This window comes from Bos indicus x Bos taurus, chromosome X (assembly GCF_003369695.1).
Source record: "Bos indicus x Bos taurus breed Angus x Brahman F1 hybrid chromosome X, Bos_hybrid_MaternalHap_v2.0, whole genome shotgun sequence".
NCBI classification, from domain to species: domain Eukaryota; kingdom Metazoa; phylum Chordata; class Mammalia; order Artiodactyla; family Bovidae; genus Bos; species Bos indicus x Bos taurus.
In genome coordinates this window covers 85,948,190-85,967,618 of record NC_040105.1, presented here as the reverse complement: position 1 = coordinate 85,967,618, position 19,429 = coordinate 85,948,190, and the positions used below count along the sequence as shown (strand labels likewise).

The 19,429-nt window shown below is 40.7% G+C and overlaps 2 protein-coding genes across 5 annotated transcripts in view; one reads left to right on the top strand and one right to left on the bottom strand.

The window, feature by feature from the left end:
* Positions 1 to 5,882, bottom strand: part of AMMECR1 (Alport syndrome, mental retardation, midface hypoplasia and elliptocytosis chromosomal region gene 1) — a 116,025-nt gene extending 110,143 nt beyond the window's left edge. For 2 of the 4 annotated variants that reach the window (XR_003509540.1, XM_027533161.1), the window contains exon 1: positions 5,352 to 5,882. Coding sequence is in view for 3 of the 4 variants with exons in the window: in XM_027533161.1 (XP_027388962.1) it covers positions 5,352 to 5,824 (473 nt within the window). In the remaining variant the exon portion in view is untranslated. The remainder of the gene's footprint in view (positions 1 to 5,351) is intronic. The other 2 variants (XM_027533162.1, XM_027533160.1) reach the window with 2 other exon arrangements.
* A 142-nt stretch (positions 5,883 to 6,024) lies between these two features.
* Positions 6,025 to 19,429, top strand: part of RTL9 (retrotransposon Gag like 9) — a 149,956-nt gene continuing 136,551 nt past the window's right edge. Inside the window, exon 1 of the mRNA XM_027534272.1 lies at positions 6,025 to 6,258. The gene's annotated coding sequence lies outside the window, so the exon portion shown is untranslated. The remainder of the gene's footprint in view (positions 6,259 to 19,429) is intronic.

The following is a 19,429-nucleotide window of genomic DNA, read 5'->3' as shown; positions in this document are numbered from 1 at the left end:
CTGAGAAACACATACTTAGAGAAAAAAACAATATATGCGTGGGCTAACAGAGCAGTTTTCTCTTTCTCAGTAGTGGTCTTTCTTCCCACTGGACTTAGAGATCCTTCTTGGTTGCTATCAACTAACTGGGACCTGAATGCAGCACAAACACAATTCATAAGCACAAAAAATTATGAGCTAGCTTATCACTCCCTTTGGCCATATGGGGGAGAAGGTAAAATAAGCATCGAGTTTTCCTTTGTAACTAAATATACCTTGCCCTACATACACCTTCATGCATGGATGTAAAAATAATTTTGTAATTTATATTTCTATATCCTACCATTTCAGTCACTGAAGGTTTTTACAGCATAAATGACAACTGGGGGCATGCCCTGCTTTCTTTTCTATAAGATAGGACACCAGATTGCCTTCCAATGGAAATAGACCTTGTTGAAAAACAACCCATATAATACCTCCCAAAATGCTCAACAGTTTTTCAGACTATTATTTTAAAAGAACTATACATTACGATCATTATGCTAGCATAGATAAGGAAATCTGTAATGGCTTAGTCGCATCATCTAGGAGAAACACACACCTTCTGGCTATTTTGGTCAGTCTTCATCCAAAAGGGACTTAACAGAAATAGTCTGTGCTTAAAATGCTGATTTAATATCATTTTGACCTGAGCTGTATTATCAAATCATCTTACTAACATGGGATAGGATTGTTACTGTTCTAATGAAACAAAGTGCCTACCTCTCATCTCCCTACAGCAACCCAATTCGTCCCAAGCACACCAACAAATAGTAATTTGACTACTGTGACAAGACAAGAAAAAGGTAATTGTTCAAACACCTGATGAGGGTATCTGAAAATCTGCATGTCCAAGAGTTGATTTTTTTTAAATACATGTTGTTCACTGCAATGGGGGGAAACACACTTATTGATGTTTAATAGTAAAGTATCTTTTATGTGCTCTGGTTTATACAAAATATAGTACTGCATTAACTTCAAAGGTGGTAAGAAGATTAAAATTAAAGTTCATGGGATGTGACATGCAACACAGTATTAAAGATATAAGACTGAGCAATCCCAGTGCCTTAGCAGGATCCTTTTATGTTTCTTTGTTAATGAGGGAAATTCTTAAAATGCAATCCAGCAAGCATAAGTGTGAGTAAAAAGCTTTTAAAATCTTATTACAACATGTTATTTAGTGAGCTAATCATCAAAGCATTTTTTTAGGGGGCTTTAGTTACTAAAATCAATAAAACTCACTTAAAGATATCATATCTGAGCTGCTTTTATTCCTAAAATGTGCTCCTCACATTTAACAATTTCTGGGGAAAAAAAACCTAAAATCATACAGCAGGTTTCCAGTTAAGGGTTTCCTCCCCTCAATCTCACCTCGGACTGAAACCATCCCAAGAACCTCAGACTCTTATTAGGATCTTGGCAGCATTCAGTCTCCCTGGTGTAAGTTAGAAAGAACATGATAAAGGATATTGGCATGGAAGCAGGAAGTTTTATATTGGAAGCTGACAGTGAAAAGTGCCATTCCCTTACAGTTGCTCAAGTACTTTATTCAGGTCTTCTGCTGTCGGAACCAGCGGGGCTCAACGTGTGGTCCTGGGAACTGTAGCAGCAGCATCACCAGGGAGCTTGGTTGAAATGCAAATTCACGGCCCCACCCCAGACCAACTGAATCAGAAACTCTGGGAATGGGGCCCAGCAATTTGTGTTTTAACAAGCACTACAGGAGCTTATGAAGTAAAGTTTGAGAACCACACCTCCCCAAACTTTTCCATGTGCCTAAGAGTCACCTGGGGAAACTTGTTAAAATGCAGATTCAAATTCGGCAGGTCTGAGCTGGGGTATGTGAGCCTACATTTTGAACAAGTTCCAGGTGATGTGTCTGCAGACCACACTGCAAGTGTTTTCCCAAACCGGCTGTTTACCAAAAATCACTCAGAAGGCTCATAAAATTCGAGTACCCAGGAACCACCCCACATCAAATTAATCACAATGTCAGGAGAAAGGCCTAGTCGAATACAACATACTGGTCCTCCACCTCAGCTACCTGGAGAGATTCTAAAAATCCTGATGCCCAGGCCCTATCCAAGACCAATTAAATCAGAATCTCTGGGGTTGGGACCCAGGCATCTGTCTTTTTAGTAATTCTTCAGTGATTCCAATGTGCAGCCAAAGTTGAGAAGGACAGTTCTGGAGTAGAACTGGCTCAACACCTGGCACAGTGGATCCCTTATAACGTTCCCATCCATAAATGCAAAGCTCTGTGAGTTGTAAAATGCACCTAAAGTCGTGTTTTCTTTAAATCATGTTTTGAACCTTAGTTCTGTGGGCACATGTGGCTGTACAACTGAGACCAAGGATTCAGTCATTCATTCCTCACTCTGAACACAAATGTTACCTTTCCTCCACTGAACAGATTTCCATTCTCCTCCCAAGCCCCAGCTATGGCTACTTCTTAGCAATGAGGTAGGTACTCAAGGAAACAGTAGCAACAGTGTTGTGTTGATACAGTTGAAACAGCAGATACACTGTATCCATACAGCCTGCTCCTATGGTGACATCCTCCCAGCCAAACCTGAAACTGATAGATCATGGAAATTTCTAATAACCTACTGGAGTGGAAGGGTCACTGATGAAACCAGAACTTCTAAGCCCATAAAAGGCAGATTTCACCAGTGACAGACATTTTGGCAGAAAGATCCTGGGAAAGGATGAAAACGGTGTGCTTTCCTATAGGAGGATGTGCCACTGTTGAAAGCAAGTCTTCCGGTGGACAGAGACAGGACCTAAACAGCACTGCTCATGACACCATGATACTAATAACTCTGGGGGGGAAGCAATGTATCTATTTATGTCTTATGGCCCCCAGCACCAAGCCACACTAACAAGTACACAATGCTATTAAATATGTAAAACAGAAAGAAAATAGGTGCTGGTTACTAAGGCACTGTCAAGTGATTCTAGTTCTTTTACTCCCATGATCAAACCCTGCTTTGAAGAAGTTTTCCTAAATTTTTCCACAGTCCACCTCCAAAATGACTTTAAGATAAAAGAAAATAAAGATACACTCCTCTTGCCACTTAAGTGAACTTCCATTCTCCTCTTGGTCATGTTCAGTGTCTCTTCTAAATTTGTTGTTTGGTGGAATACATGACACAGTCAAGGCCTGCTAAATGATAATAGTTATTATTCTTTCACCATTGTTGCAACATATCCACAGTGGTCAAAGGGTGTCTTATTTTTTCTGTTTAATTCCAAGAGAAAGAAATCCAGTGGGTGGGGTATTAGAGAAATAATATTTAAATATGTGTGCAAAGTAGCCACTCTTAAATGACACTTTCAAAAGCAGTTTCTGTATGAGCTGGTCAAGCTCACTTTCCTTTTAAAATTCTTGTTACAGTCATTCAGTTAACCCAAACTCACTTTAAAATGTGTGAAAATAGCACCTCCTGAAAGCGTGTTCACATATGCTTTGGAGCAATGGAGCGTGAATAGTAAAACAGCCTTTGCCAAACTCATATAACTAAACAGGAGTGAATTTTTGCAGTCCCATGACTTTGCTGAGCCAACCTATGTATCATCCCAGGACTGGCTTTAATACATCATAGACATCCAAGAGAAGGCAGAAAAGTCACAAATAAGTGACTCAACCTAATAAATATTTCATAGACTTTTTTTTACATGGCAGTCTTTTTCAAAATGAATTCTACTTCTTAACCAAAAAGCAAATTGGCTAAGTACAGGTGTGGGTTTAGGATTTAAGCTTTTAGAATTGAAACTATGAAAGTTATCAAGATATGTAATTTGACAAAGTGTCAGTCTCTGCTCTTTCACGCATTTCTTATGAACCAATGCCCAAAGAGGGACCAGGTCTGAAAGAAAATGCACAGGCCACAGAAAAGTGGCAAAAATACAAAATGAAATACATTTCAAGTATCAAAGCCAAAGAAAAACAAAACGAATTTACAATTTCCAGGATACTTTATTGCAATTTCCACTTTACATATTAAATGAATATTTTTAGACTAGGCAGAGTGTTTATACTATCCAGTCGCAGTTAATCCCCTAATCTCACAAAATGAAAAGAAGCAGTTTTAAAAGAACATCAATTTAGGTACTTACGGTATGGGGACAAGGGGCACTTGTCTTAGCCAGAAAAAGGGTTGATGCTTTTCAGTATAAGTTTCACTGAAATTTTTCTCTATTATTTTTCCCATTGATGCTAAGTACTCATAAGTAAAACAATCACCCTTTTTGTCATTCTGCCCTTCCTTGGGCTTTACATTCTGTCTTGAGCATTTAACTCAAAAAGTCAGTTTACACTCAAGTGTACACATTAAAAAAACAACACATGCCCTATCTCCCACACATCCAAATGGACAGGGATTAGAATTAACCTGGCTTTTAGCTGTAACAGTTTTATTCTAAACAATTTCAACCACACATTTGAAGGGTAAAATAAAAGTACAAAACCGGAGGAAACCATAAAATTCCTACACACTTGCTGTTTAAATAGTTCTCGAATCGTCAAACCTAACATGGGTTTCTTAAAAGTGAAATCGACACAAAAGCGAGTGCACGCGTAATGTACAAATTGACAGTGGCTCTATGGGGACAGCTCTCTTTGAATGAGCTATTACCCAGACTGTGGAATTAAAAAAAAAAAAATCTCACTCTTTAAATGTGAGAGAGCCGGCGGTGCGCTTCACTAGAAACACATTTTAATGGGTAAGTTCGGGTAAAAATAGGTCCTAAGGGAACATGTGTTTTGACAAAAAACCTCTTCCCTCCCCAGGACACAAGGAAACCCGAAGGAAAAAGATGGGTAAGCTCATAGGCTCCGGAGCTAAGTTCCATCACTGGCAGAACAGAAGTTGGATAGTTGCTATTTTTTACGTTGCAATGGGATAGTAACGCTCCATGTGCATGGTACGCGGGGCGGGAACACCGGCGGGACTTCCACTGGGGGTCAAGGAAACCCAATACAGGAGAGGTCAACACCGTGAGCGACCCAGAGCTCCCAAACCCGGGAGATGGGGAGCCGGGGTGGCGAAGGAGAGGGTCAAAACTCCTCGAAGTTATCTCAAAGAGAAAGCGAACACCTCTGGGAGTCAGCGAGCCATCTCTCGCAGCAGCACCCCTCTCCAAGTGTGGGGCGCTTGCCTCAGAGGGCAGAAAGTGCGGGGTGCCCTTACTCAGGGAGAGTGGCTCCAGGGACCCGGGGCAGCCAGAGGGGCAGGGGCAGCGGCCGGCGGGGAGGCGGACTCGTACTTTGCCTCAACTCTGAGCCCCATCCCGAGCGCAAGGGAGAGGGCGGCGGAGGGCACGGTACTCACTAGGGCTCGTTGGTGAACCGGGGGGTCCGGGGCTGCTGGTATCCGTACAGGTGACAGTAGAGCACATCGAAGCAAAAGCAGCACATCTCCGCTGACACCACCATCTTCCGGGAGCCGGGCGATGAGGACGAGGCGGCGGACGACAAGGAGGGCGAGGGAGAGGTGGCGGCGGCCGGGGTAGAAAGTAGGGTCCCCACTCCGCAGCTCGGAGGGGGCGACAAGGAAATCCCCCCGCCGCCGCCGCCGCAGCCCTGGGGGGGAGAGAGGGTACAGCCGCTGCCGCTACCTCCTCCGGCTAGACCTCCTAGCCCGTTGAGCCGCGTACCGGCGCCTCCTAGTCCCAGCTCCCCTGCTCGGCACTGGCTCTCTCCACTGCAGTGGGAGGAGGAGGAGGCGCCACCACCGCCACCCGAGCCAGAGGGGGGCGAACTGGACAGTTTCTGCTTCTTCACCCCGCAGCAACCCGCCGCCATCTTGGAACGGTCTCCCCCACGCAGCGCTTCCGACCCATAAGTGAGGCGAGCTGGCGGCGGGGGCGAGCACGCTGCGGCCCCGGCCGCCGGGGGCGCGCCAGGGGCTCGCGGGCCACGCGCGCGCGCGCCGCTCCCTGGTCCGGCCGCCCGGCCACGCGGCCAGCCCGCGCGCGCCCCCGCCCCGGCGCGCGCCCCGCGCTTTCGCGGCTCGGCACCTCTCGCCTGTCCCGCCGGCCTCGCGCCTCCTCCTCCTCGGAGCCGAGCCTCAGCCTCGAGCCCCGCGGCCCTACGAGGATGAGAGACGGGAAGCCCAGTAGGAAGGAAAGAGAAGAAAGCGGAGAATGGGAGCAAAGGGAGGAAGTGGGCACCCCGGAGACGGAGGAGCGAAAGGGAAACTAATGGGAAGGAAGCGGGGAGAAACAAGAAAGTCCGAAGTAAGTATCCAAGTCCCAAAGTACGACTCAGTGACGGGCACTGCACATAGTGTTAGTGACACCTGAGCCAAATTAAGTGGAACCTGAGCCACCGGCCTCAAATACGCTAGGTTCTGAACTGCCGGAGTGTGATCAAGCAGGTGCTTGGAACTCCACACCTGAGATCGCCCCTTATGAATCAGTCGGGGAACGGGCCATACTGCAGTGACTCCATCTGAACACGCATATAATCTTTTTTCCAAGATTATGGTAAAAGAGACACACTCTGTCCTTATTGACAGACATTCCAGCCCAATCGACTCTATATATCCCCATGCGTGTTCCTCAACTTTCCTTCCTAGCCCCGTAAAGACCTTTAAAAGCAAAAAATAAAATCCTAACCAACACCTCACTGGTTCACAAATGTTCATTGTGGTCTGGAACTTGCACTGGTGGGTTATTGGGAGAGGGGATTGGCTTGGGAACAAAGCAGATTAGAAATATATCTGTAGTTAGCACAGATCTTACAGATAAACAGGGCAGGTAGTATACTTAGTCACAAGTTGAAAGATTTTGTTCAGGTATATGATGAGTTGTTAGTATTCTTTTAAAATTTTCTCAAAGAATGCTTGGATGGATGAGGAGGCGTTTGATTGAGTCACTCCCATTCTGGGCGCCCAAGACAATAATCAAATGTAAAATATTCATAGAAACGAAAGCTCATAGAAACAAAGTCTAAGCTTTTTGTGTTGTGTCTATGCCTTGCCAAAACATCTAGACAAAGTGAGGTATCTATCTGCATATTTGGAGGCATCAGAGGATTGATCGATTTTGTCACCTTTGAGCTAAATATGTGATATCTTGCAGATAGGTGAGGGCTGTTCATTTCACTCCAGGGGAAAAATAAGTCAACAAATTTTGAGCCTCTGTGTCTAGTATGTTTATGACACTGTTATTATTTAGTCACTAAGTGATGTCCAATTCTTCTGTAACCCCGTGAACTGTAGCCCACCAGGCTCCTCTGTCCTTGGGATTTCCCAGGCAAGAATACTGAAATGGGTTGCCATTCCCTTCTCCAGGGGATCTTCCCCATCCAGGGATCAAACCCACGTCTCTTGTGTCTCCTGCATTGGCAGGCAGATTCTTTACCACTGAGCTACCAGGGGACTTGTGTTGAAATCCAGGAACTATTCTTCCCCACTCTAAAAGTTTATGAATTGAGTCAGATCTGTGCACCTAATCAGATAAATAACTACTATTTATTGAGCACTTTTTGGGTGCCAAATGCCATGCCTCATCTTACCCCTGCTGCTGCTGCTGCTAAGTCGCTTCAGTTGTGTCCGACTCTGTGCGACCTCAGAGACGGCAGCCCACCAGGCTCCGCCATCCCTGGGATTCTCCAGGCAAGAACACTGGAGTGGGCTGCCATTTCCCTCTCCAATGCATGAAAGTGAAAAGTGAAAGTGAAGTCTCTCAGTCGTGTCCGACCCTCGGTGACCCCATGGACTGCAGCCTTCCAGGCTCCTCCGTCCATGGGATTTTCCAGGCAAGAGTACTGGAGTGGGGTGCCATTGCCTTCTCCATCATCTTACCCCATAACCCTACAAATAATATATTATGTCATTTGATCTTCACATGAGGTTGAAGAGGTTGCTCATTTACAGATGAGGAAATTGAACCTCAGTAGTAACTTGCCCAACATCACACACCTATAAAGTGATGGATTTTAATGTGAACATGTCTGACTCCAAAAACCATGCTGTTGTGCTACACTGCCTCTCAGTACTTGTGTAGGATAAAAGGCTAGAGACGGATAAAAGATGGTGACATTAAGCTACAGTAGGTGGACTGGAGGTTAAATAAAAACAAGAACATCGTTTTTATGGAAAGATTAGAAAACACTGAAATATGTTAAGAAGGAAAGATGAAGACTCTCCTAAAAGAGAGATTTTATGAAACAGACAGATCAATTGTCTAGGATAGTTAGATGCAACCTAAAGGCGAAAGAGATGGTTTAACTGGTTTGTGATATGTGATCACATCCTCTCAAACCTCATCATTGCTGTTAGAACTATCCTCCTGTTTGAGGGAAAATAACAATTTGTTGTCAACCACTGGTGTAGTTTTTAAAAAATGTATTAATTTGTCTGTGTTGCAGAAGAGAAAGCAGATTTTCTTTCTTTCTTTCTTTTTTTTTTTTTTTTTACTGCTTCACAACAACCAGTACCGTTAGAGTGTTTTGTTTTGTTCTTTATCCTTAACTATCAGAGCCTACCTTTTAATTTGTTTGAAACTAGGACAAATACAATATCAGACAATAGGTACCAATTTACTCAGCACTCCACTAAGAAGTGGTCACTTCTAGAGTAGAAAAGCAGAGCCATTTAATGACATCACACAACAGTGTAGCACAGGAAGCAAAGTAGGATACCATGGATGGCTGCTTCTGCTAGGGGAATTCAGGAAAGCAGAATGTAATCTCCCAATTTAGAATTTGGCCAGTAGACAAGAGTCTAACACCCCTACTCTTGTGAAAATAGCAAGGAATCTTTAATAAGCACCAGTAGTCATGTCCTTAGTTCTGCATTTCATCTGAAAGACAAAGCACTATCATGGTTATCATCCAGGCTAGGGGACTGATGCAATGGGAAACCCTAAGACAAGGACATCCCAGTTGAGTTACAAAAATAGCTTTCCCCCCAAGGATTTTAAATGCCAACCCCAAATCTTCCAAACATAAAGGAAATAGACAAACCCAAACACAATCCTTGTAGAAAAGACATCATTATCTGACCACTAGGTGTTACTATCTGAAGGACTTTGTTGAATTGGCTGGCTAAAAGGGGAAAAACACTCCAACTTTTTTCTCTGTGCTAACTTCTCCTGATTCTGGCTTGTCTCCCATACTAACCATGAGCCTCAAGATGCTTTGCAAATCCCTTGGCAAGTGGTGGTGGTGGTGGTAATGCCTCCTTTTAGCCTTTGAGGAAATACTTCTGCACTTGTTTTCTTGCAAAGTCACCACCATAGAAATAAACATATTTCATTCAAACACAAAATCCACAGATCAAATTCTGTGGGAAAAAAACTTTTTTTTTTACATCTGCACAAAGTGCATGCTGGATGAGGAAACTGACCTTGCTTAGGATTCCCTTGACTTGAAGTATAAAGGTCAAAGTATGATAAAGCACATGTTTCTACCCGCTGCTGATACTGGAGTGAAGTGATAATATCCTCCAGAGGAAACGTTAAGGTGCCTTCTGCTTTTTGTAACTGACTGTCAAGCTGGGAGCAAAAGATTCCATGTTTCTTTTAAATGAAAAAGAAGTAAATAGGCCATAGTTTCTTTGTTGACAAAGTACATTCAAACTTTAAGCATTTCTGCTTCTGTATCTGCCTGTAAATTGCTGTTAACTAACTCTTGTCAAATGCTTTTTTACACAACTGTGACAAACTATTTGAACAAAGGTTATGCACATTAGTAACTGCAGTAAAACTGGAAATTGAATTATACCTAATAGTTGCTGATTATTTTATCATTACCTCAATTTATTCTCATGCTTACAATAGTTATTCTTCATTTCAGAAAAAAAAGAATAATTGTAATTTGATGAGTAGTGAACACATAAAAATGTTGCAAAATTGTTTTCTTAGGTTTCTGGCAGTGTGGATGGCATGAGGAACATTCACATAGTTCAATGAAAAAACTTCCATTTATGCCCAAACAAGTGTTATTTTTATCCTCTGTCATCAAACTTTCTCAACTGTCATCCTTGAACAACTGCAGAATGTAGTATTATTAGCTACCACTTTGATCTAACCTTGTACACATATGACACATGGTTGTGGTGGCGGAGGTGGTGATCAGTTCCCTTTTATATTTGAATGAATATGTGAATAAATACTGAAATTCTTTACCTGCTTTACAGTTCAAATGGATAAATCAGCTTTTGTTTTCTTGATTACAAATCAGATCCTTCCCTCCTGAAACCGGTCTTTATCTAATGAACACATTAATGAGACAAAGGACCATGGTCTACTTTTGACTGTTTTCTAGTTGTTTCATTTATATCTTCTATTGTCAAGCAAGCTAATTGAATGTTGTTTCACTACCTATTTCCTTGAGACAAAGTTATATCAACTCTTCAATAAGATTTAGGTATGTGAATATCTATACTGAATGTGGAAGAATTCACAAAACTAGCTAGTTGTGGGTTGGCAAGGAAAGTTTTTAGAGAAGAGATGATCAAAATGAGTGTTATTTTGGGCAGTTATGGGAGTTGTAATATACTGAGAAATATCAGTGATTTCAGATATACAGATGATACCACCCTTATGGCAGAAAGTGAGGAGGAACTAAAGAGCCTCTTGATGAAAATGAAACAGGAGAGTGAAAAAGTTGGCTTAAAACTCAACATTCAGAAAACTAAGATCATGGCATCTGGTCCCATCAGTTCATGGCAAATAGATGGGGAAACAGTGGAAACAGTGGGAGACTTTATTTTGGGGGGCTCCAAAATCACTGCAGATGGTGACTGCAGCCATGCAATTAAAAGACCCTTACACCTTGGAAGAAAAGTTATGACCAACCCAGACAGCATATTAAAAAGCAGAGACATTATTTTGCCAACAAAGGTCCGTCTGGTTAGTTCAGTTCAGTTCAGTCGCTCAGTCGTGTCCGACTCTTTGCGACCCTATGAATCGCAGCACGCCAGACCTCCCTGTCCATCACCAACTCCTGGAGTTCACTCAGACTCATGTCCATCGAGTCAGTGATGCCATCCAGCCATCTCATCCTCTGTCGTCCCCTTCTCCTCTTGCCCCCAATCCCTCCCAGCATCAGAGTCTTTTCCAATGAGTCAACTCTTTGCATGAGGTTGCCAAAGTACTGGAGTTTCAGCTTTAGCATCATTCCTTCCAAAGAAATCCCAGGGCTGATCTCCTTCAGAATGGACTGGTTGGATCTCCTTGCAGTCCAAGGGACTCTCAAGAGTCTTCTCCAACACCACAGTTCAAAAGCATCAATTCTTCGGCGCTCAGCTTACTTCATAGTCCAACTCTCACATCCATACATGACCACAGGAAAAACCATAGCCTTGACTAGATGGACCTTTGTTAAGGCTATGGTTTTTCCAGTAGTCATGTATGGATGTAAGAGTTGGTCTATAAAGAAAGCTGAGCACTGAAGAATTGATGCTTTTGAACTGTGGTGTTGGAGAAGGCTTGAGAGCCCCTTAAACTGCAAGGAGATCCAACCAGTCCATCCTAAAGGAGATCAGTCCTGAGTGTACATTGGAAGGACTGATGTTGAAGCTGAAACTCCAATACTTTGGCCACCTGATGCAAAGAACTGACTCATTTGAAAAGACCCTGATGCTGGGAAAGATTGAAGGCGGGAGGAGAAAGGGACAACAGAGGATGAGATGGTTGGATGGCATCACCGACTCAATGGACATGAGTTTGAGTAAACTCTGGGAGTTGGTGATGGACAGGGAGGCCTGGTGTGCTGCAGTTCATGGGGTCTCCAAGAGTTGGACACGACTAAGTGAACTGAATTGAACTGAACTGAACAGGAGTTGTGAGCAACCAAAATGCAAAGGTGTATTTACTTGACTATTTCACTCTTTTCTTTTTTCCTTAAAGACTTCATCTACTATCCTCTATGCATTTAGTGGGGTGAAAAAATGTATATACTGCAAGTGTGCCCCACCTCCAAATTTAATTTAAACATATAGTTGTTTTCCTATAATTAATCTCATCAGGTTCTGGAGCACCTACTCCAGTTGCCTGGAGGCACAGTTTGGGCACAGGTTGGACAGATTAAGGTTGTCAATTAAAATGTAAAACTGTGTTCTGAATTAAAACTCTCTTTTGTGCGAACATTTGATTTAAAGTTCATGGCAGTGAGTGAGTCCCATAATCTCTGCTGGATCCTAGTTGAAGTCTAGCTCATTTTGCCTTACCCTCTTCACTGTTTAAATGTCAGTAATTTATGGCTTAGTCTCTCACTATTGGCAATGCACAATGATTTGGTCAGAAAACTCATTGGTCTGTTCACTCATGCCACAGCGACTGCCTGGCAACTATGCTGCCTCTTAATTCTCAGCTGCCTTCAGCATTCTCCACAGGTCCCCACAAGGAATTATGGATTTCTTCCATACCACTTGACAGGCTTCTCTCTAACTAACCCCCTCCCCATGTTGCCACTTCTACTGCAGATGATTCGTGATGGCTTATGACTTTTCTAAGGGGCTTGAAATTTCCCATGCTTCACTTGCTCTGTGAGTCCCTCAAACATCTCTGATTCTTCTTTCCTTTTTTTATATTAAGATATAATTCACAAAGCATGCAGCCCACCCATTTAAATTCAATGATTTTTCATATATTCATGGAGTTGTGCAATCAGCAACATAATTTTGGAACACTTTTCTAATCCCCATACCCATTAGCATTCATTCTCCATTCTCTCCACTGCCACTCACCCCCAAGCCCCTGTCAAGCAAAAACCTATTTTTTGTTTCTATAGATTTGCCTGTTCTGTACATTTCATATAAATGGAATCATACAATATTTGTCCTTTTGTGTTTGCCTTATTTCACTTAGCATCATGTTTTCAAGGTTCCTCCATGCCATAGCGTCTATCAGTACTTTATTCTTTTTAATGGCAGAATAATATTCCATTATATGGCTATACTCTAGTTTATCCATTCATCAATTGATTGACATTTGGGTTGTTTCCACTTTTTGATTATTATAAATAATGCTGCAATGAATATTCATGTACAAGCTTTTATGTGGATGTATGTTTTCATTTGAAGGGTATATACCTAGTGATGAAATTATATACTATATACCATATGGTAACTCCATATTGTAACCTTTTGAGGAATGGCCAGACTGTTTTCCAAACTGGCTGCACCATTTTCAAATTCCATCTGCAATATGTGAGGATTCCTATTTTTCCATATTCTTGCCAATGCTTGTTTTTATTTTTTTTTACTTAATGACATTTTATTTAAAATAATAATTTCAATGTAATCAAAACAAAAATTCATGTACTCTTATACACTTTTTTATTTTAAAAAATTATTATTGTAGCCATGCTAGTGGGTGAGAGGTAGTATTTCATTGTAGTTTTCATTTGCACTTCTGTAAGGACTAACATGTGCTTATCACCCATTTATATATCTTTTTTAGAGAAATGTTTTTTCAAATCCTCTACTTATATTTATTTAATTAATTTATTTTTGGCCACACTGCACAGCTTTGGGGACCTCAGTTCCCTGACCAGGGATCAAACCTGTGCCCCCTGTAATGGGAGCATAGAGTTCTAACCACTGGACCACTAGGAAGTTCCCCAGCCCATTTTTTTTTCTATTTAATATATTTAACCTATTTATTTATTTACTTTTTAAATTAAAATTTATTTATTTTTTAATTGAATGTTAATTGCTTTACAGAATTTTGTTGTTTTCTGTCAAACCTCAACATGAATCAGCCGTAGGTATTCATATATCCCCTCCCTCTTGAACCTCCCTCCCATCTCCCTCCCCATCCCACCCCTCTAGGTTGATATAGAGCCCTTGTTTGAGTTCCCTGAGACATACAGCAAATTCCCATTGGCTATCTATTTTACATGTGGTAATGTAAGTTTTCATGTTACTTTTTCCATTTATCTCACCCTCTCCTCCCCTCTCCCTGTGTCCATAAGTCTGTTCTCTATATTCTGTTTCTCCATTGCTGCCCTGCAGATAAATTCTTTGGTACCATCTTTCTAGATTCCATATATGTGCGTTAGTATATGATATTTATATTTCTCTTTCTGACTTACTTCACTCTGTATAATAGGCTCTAGGTTCATCCACCTCATTAGACTCAAATGCGTTCCTTTTTATGGCTGAGTAATATTCCCTCATGTATATGTACCACAGCTTCTTTATTCATTCATCTGTCGATGGACATCTAGGTTACTTCCATGTTCTAGCTATTGTAAATAGTGCTGCAATGAACAATGGGATACATGTGTCTCTTTCAATTTTGGTTTCCTCAGGGTATATGCCTAGGAGTGGGATTGCTGGGTCATATGGTGGTTTTATTCCTAGCTTTTTAAGGAATCTCCATACCGTCTTCCGTAGTGGCTGTATCAATTTACATTCCCATCAGCAGTGCAAGAGGTTCCCTTTTCTCCACACCCTCTCCAGCATTTATTGTTTGTAGACTTTTTGATTTGGCCATTCTGATTGGTATGAGGTGATAGCTCATTGTAGTTCTGATTTGCATTTCTCTGATAATGAATGATGTTGAGCATCTTTTCATGTGTTTGTTAGCCATCTGTATGTCTTCTTTGGAGAAATGTCTTTTTAGGTCTTCTCCCCACTTTTTGATTGGGTTGTTTATTTTTCTGGCATTGAGTTGTATGAGCTGCTTGTATATTTTAGAAATTAATCCTTTGTCAGTTGTTTCATTTGCTATTATTTTCTCCCATTCTGAGGGTTGTCTTTTCACCTTGTTTATAGCTTCTTTTGCTGTGCAGAAGCTTTTAAGTTTAATTAGGTCCCACTTGTTTACTTTTGTTTTTATTTCCATTACCCTAGGAGGTGGGTCATAGAGTATCTTTCCTCTGCCCATTTTTAAACAGAGTTATTTGTCTTCTTATTATTAGGTTGTAAGAATTTTTTATAAATTTGAGATATCAGGATATATCATTTTCAAATATTTTCCTCCACTCTGTGTGTTGTGTTTTTTTTTTCACTTTCTCAGTGGTGTCCAATTTATTTGTTGCTTGTACTTTTGATATTATATCTAAGAAAGCATTTCTAAATACAAGGTCATGGAGATTTACATCTATGTTTACTTTTAAAAGTTTCATAGTTTTAGTTCTTATATTTCATCTTTGATTCATTATGATTTACTTTTTGTATATGGTGTGAGGAGGGGTCCAAGTTGATTCTTTGGCATACAGATATCTAGTTGTCCCAGCCAATATTTGTTGAAGAGAGTCTTTGTTCTCCATTGAAAACAATCAAAAATAATATATAAGGTTTATTTCTGGGCCCTCAGTATTCTGTTCCACTGATGGACATGCCTGTCCTTGGGTCAGCACTACACTGTCTTAATTACTGTAGCTTTGTGGAAAGTTTTGAAAAGAGGAACTGTGGATCTTCTAAATTTGTTATTCTTTTTCAAGATTATTTTGGCTCTTCTGGGACCCTTGCATTTCCATGTTAATTTTGTGATCATCTTGTCAATTTCTGAAATGCAGCCAATTGGGATTTTGATAGGCATTGCATTGAATGTAGATCACTTTGAGGTGTATTGACATCTTAACAATATTTGGTCTTCTAATCCATCAACATGGGATTTCTCTCCATTTATCAAGATCTGCTTTAATTTCCTTCACCAATGCTTTGTAGTTTTCAGAGTATAATGTTGCATTTCTATTGTTAACCGTATTTCTAAGTATTTTATGCTTTTGAAGTTATTGTAGTTGGAATTGTTTTATTAATTTTAGTTTTTGAATTGTACATTGTATAGAAACATAACTGACTTTTATATATAGATCTTGTCTCCTAAAACCTAGCAGAACTGTTTATAGTAATATTTTAATTTGATTTCTTAGTGTTTTCTGTATACAAGATCAAGTCATCTGCAAACAGATATTTTTACCTCTTCCTTTCCAATCTAGATGCCTTTTATTTCTTTTTCTTGCCTAATTGTCCTGGCTGAAACATCCAGGACAATGTTAAATAAAACTGGCAAGAGAAGACATACCTGTCTTGTTCCTGGTCATCGCTGCTGTTGCTCAGTCACTAAGTCATGTCCGACTCTTTGTGACCCCATGGACTGCAGCATACCAGGCTTCCCTGTCCTTCACTATCTCCTGGAGTTAGCTCAAACACATATCCAACCAAAAGACATAGACTGGCTGGGTGGATGAAAATACATGTATGTATGCATAAAAAAAAAAAAAAAAAAAACACATATCCATCAAGGCTTGTCAGTTTTGCTGTTTTTCTCAAACCAACTTTTGTTTCTTTGATTTCCTCTATTGCTTTTCTACCTTCCAATTCATCTATCTCTGTTCTAATTTTTACTATTTCCTTCCCTATATTTGCCTTGTGTGTACTTTACCTTTTGTTCTAGTTTCTTCAGGTAAGAGGCTAGGGTATTGATTTGAGATATTTCTGCTTTTTAAGTAAAGGTCTTACAGCTATAAATTTCCCCCTAAGCACTGCTTCAGCTATATCCCATAATCTTTGGCATATTGTAGTTTTGCTTTTTTTTTTTTTAAATCTCAAACTATTTTTAAATTTCTTTTGTGATTTTTTTCTTTGACACAGTAGTCATTTGGGAGTGTTTTATTTAATTTCCACTTATTTGTGAATTTCTCAAGTTTCTGTTATTTAGTTCCAATTTTATTCTTTGTGGTAGAGACTACTGTTGTAAAATTTCAATCATTTTAAATGCTTCTAAGCTTATTTTATGGCCTAGCATATAGTCTTTTCTGGAGAATATTCCATGTTCACTTAAGAAGATTATATATTCTGCTGTTACTGGGTTCAGTTCAGTTCAGTTCAGTTCAGTTGCTCAGTTGTGTCCGACTCTTTGTGACCCCATGAATCGCAGCATGCCAGGCCTCCCTGTCCATCACCAACTCCCAGAGTTCACTTAGACTCACGTCCATCAAGTCAGTGATGCCATCCAGCCATCTCATCCTCTGTCGTCCCCTTCTCCTCCTGCCCCCAATCCCTCCCAGCATCAGAGTCTTTTCCAATGAGTCAGCTCTTCGCATGAGGTAAAGAATGCTCTATAGATGCACGTTTAGGGTTAGCTGGTGTATAGTGTTGTCCAAGTCTTCTATTTACTTATTAAAAAACAAGAGTGGCTCACATATAACCATAAAAAAGATATTCAAAGAGCCAAATGGGGAGTCATTGAAGGGTTCAGTAAGATAAATTTTGCTGCTATGTGGAGAATTGTACTCAAAGAGAACAGAGAGGAAGAAATGAGACCAAGCAAGAAACTTCCACAATCCAGGGTATGCCTGGATGTAGGTGGTGGCAGTTATTATGAAATGAATGGATATATTCTACATAAATTTTGGAGATAAATTCAAGAAGATTTACTGATAGATATGTTGTTGAGGTGAGGAAAAAGAAGCAATTAAGAATAATGCCTAGATTTTTTAAGTAACTGGATAAACAGTGGTGACTGAGATGGGAAAGATAGGAACACGAGCTATTTGGGAAAAATAGCAAAAGTTCTTGACATAATAAGTTTAAGGTATCTGCCAGATATCCAAATGAAGATGTCAAGTAGATAGTCAAATATACATGTTATATACTCAGAGTAGAGTCTTGAAATACACTTGAGAGTTATCAGCATATTTGTGGTATTTGAAGCCATGGTCTGGATAAGATAACATAGAGAAAGAATACAGTGGCCCTCTGTTTCCATGCCTTTTGCATCTGCAGATTCAGCCAACCTCAGATTTTGATCTTCAACTAGTTGAATCCACAGATGTGAAACCCTAGGATAAGGAGGACTGGCTATATTCCTGTCCTACACCATTTTATGTTAAGACTTGCACATTTGCAGATTTTGGTATGTGTGGGGGCCTTCTGGAACCAATCCACTCTGGATATCAAGGGTTGACTGTATAAAGAAAAAAGAGAAGAAAACCCAGCAGTGAGTCCTGAGGTACCACAATGTTAGGAGAAATCTGCAAAGGAGACTAAAGAAGAGCATCCAGTGAGGTAGGGGGAAATTCAGCAGTGTCATGTCACAATATCCAAAGAAGAAAATGTTTTAACTTGGAGGGAAAAGTGAACAATGTAAAATGTTTCAGAGAGTTCAAGTAAGATAAGGATAAAGTTTCTACTGTATTTGGCAAGATGGAGGTGGCTTGTTGAAATAACAGCAGTGATTTCATTGGCGTGGAGAGGCCTGAAGCCAGATTAGAATGGGTTGAAAAGTGAATAGGGAGGCAAGGAACTTCTCATAGTGTGTATACAGATAACTCTGTTGAAACATTTGACTCTGAAGTGCAGAGAAATGAGGGAATAGCTAGAGAGGAATATTGGGTTGAAAGAGGGCTTTTCTTTAATTACGGATAGTTTCTAGAGTTCTTATAAGTAGTTGTTATTATTACAAATTCTTCAGTGGAGTATGCTGCCGCTGCTGCTAAGTCACTTCAGTTGTGTCCGACTCTGTGTGAGCCCATAGACGGCAGCCCACCAGGCTTCCCCGTCCCTGGGATTCTTCAGGCAAGAACACTGGAGTGGGTTGCCATTTCCTTCTCCAATGCATGAAAGTGAAAAGTGAAAGTGAAGTCGCTCAGTCGTGTCCGACTCTCAGCCACCCCATGGACTGTAGCCTTCCAGGCTCCTCCATCCATGGGATTTTCCAGGCAGGAGTGTTGGAGTGGGGTGATACCTACAAGTAATTTTTGGACTGATGATTTAATTCTGAAACACTTCTGAACAGCAAAAGTACTGAGATCTCAAAGCATTAATTATTATTTTATTCTAGTTTCATAAATAGGGAGATGGATAAGATAGAATCAGCCAGGAAAGAAGGGGGATTCAGCTGTATGAAAATGATGAACACTTAAAGAAGGCAGGCAGTAAAATGCTTGGATTTGGGTAGTGGTTGAAGTGTGATGGGGTGAGAGAAGTAGACAGTTGAGAGGCAACGAGGAAGGATATACATTTTATAAACCAGCTTGAGGATTCCAGTGAAAATGTTGATAGCATGATGTTTTTACTACTTCAGCAAAATTTTGCTCTTCAGAATCACAACAGAGCCTAGTGATTGCTTTGGGCATAGCTTGTCTACTAGGACTGTAGTAAACATCTACTCTCAAGCCTTTAGCACAAGTAGCTGTTCATTCATTGTTCAGTTTTGAGCAAGTTACTTAACCTCACTTTCCTTCTCTCTTAAATTGTGTATTAGTAGAAATGTCAATAACCTCAGATATGCAGATGACACCACCCTTATGGCAGAAAGTGAAGAGGAACTAAAAAGCCTCTTGATGAAAGTGAAAGAGGAGAGTGAAAAAGTTGGCTTAAAGCTCAACATTCAGAAAACAAAGATCATAGCATCTGGTCCCATCACTTCATGGCAAACAGATGGGGAAACAGTGGAAACAGTGGCAGACTTTATTTTTTTGGGCTCCAAAATCACTGCAGAT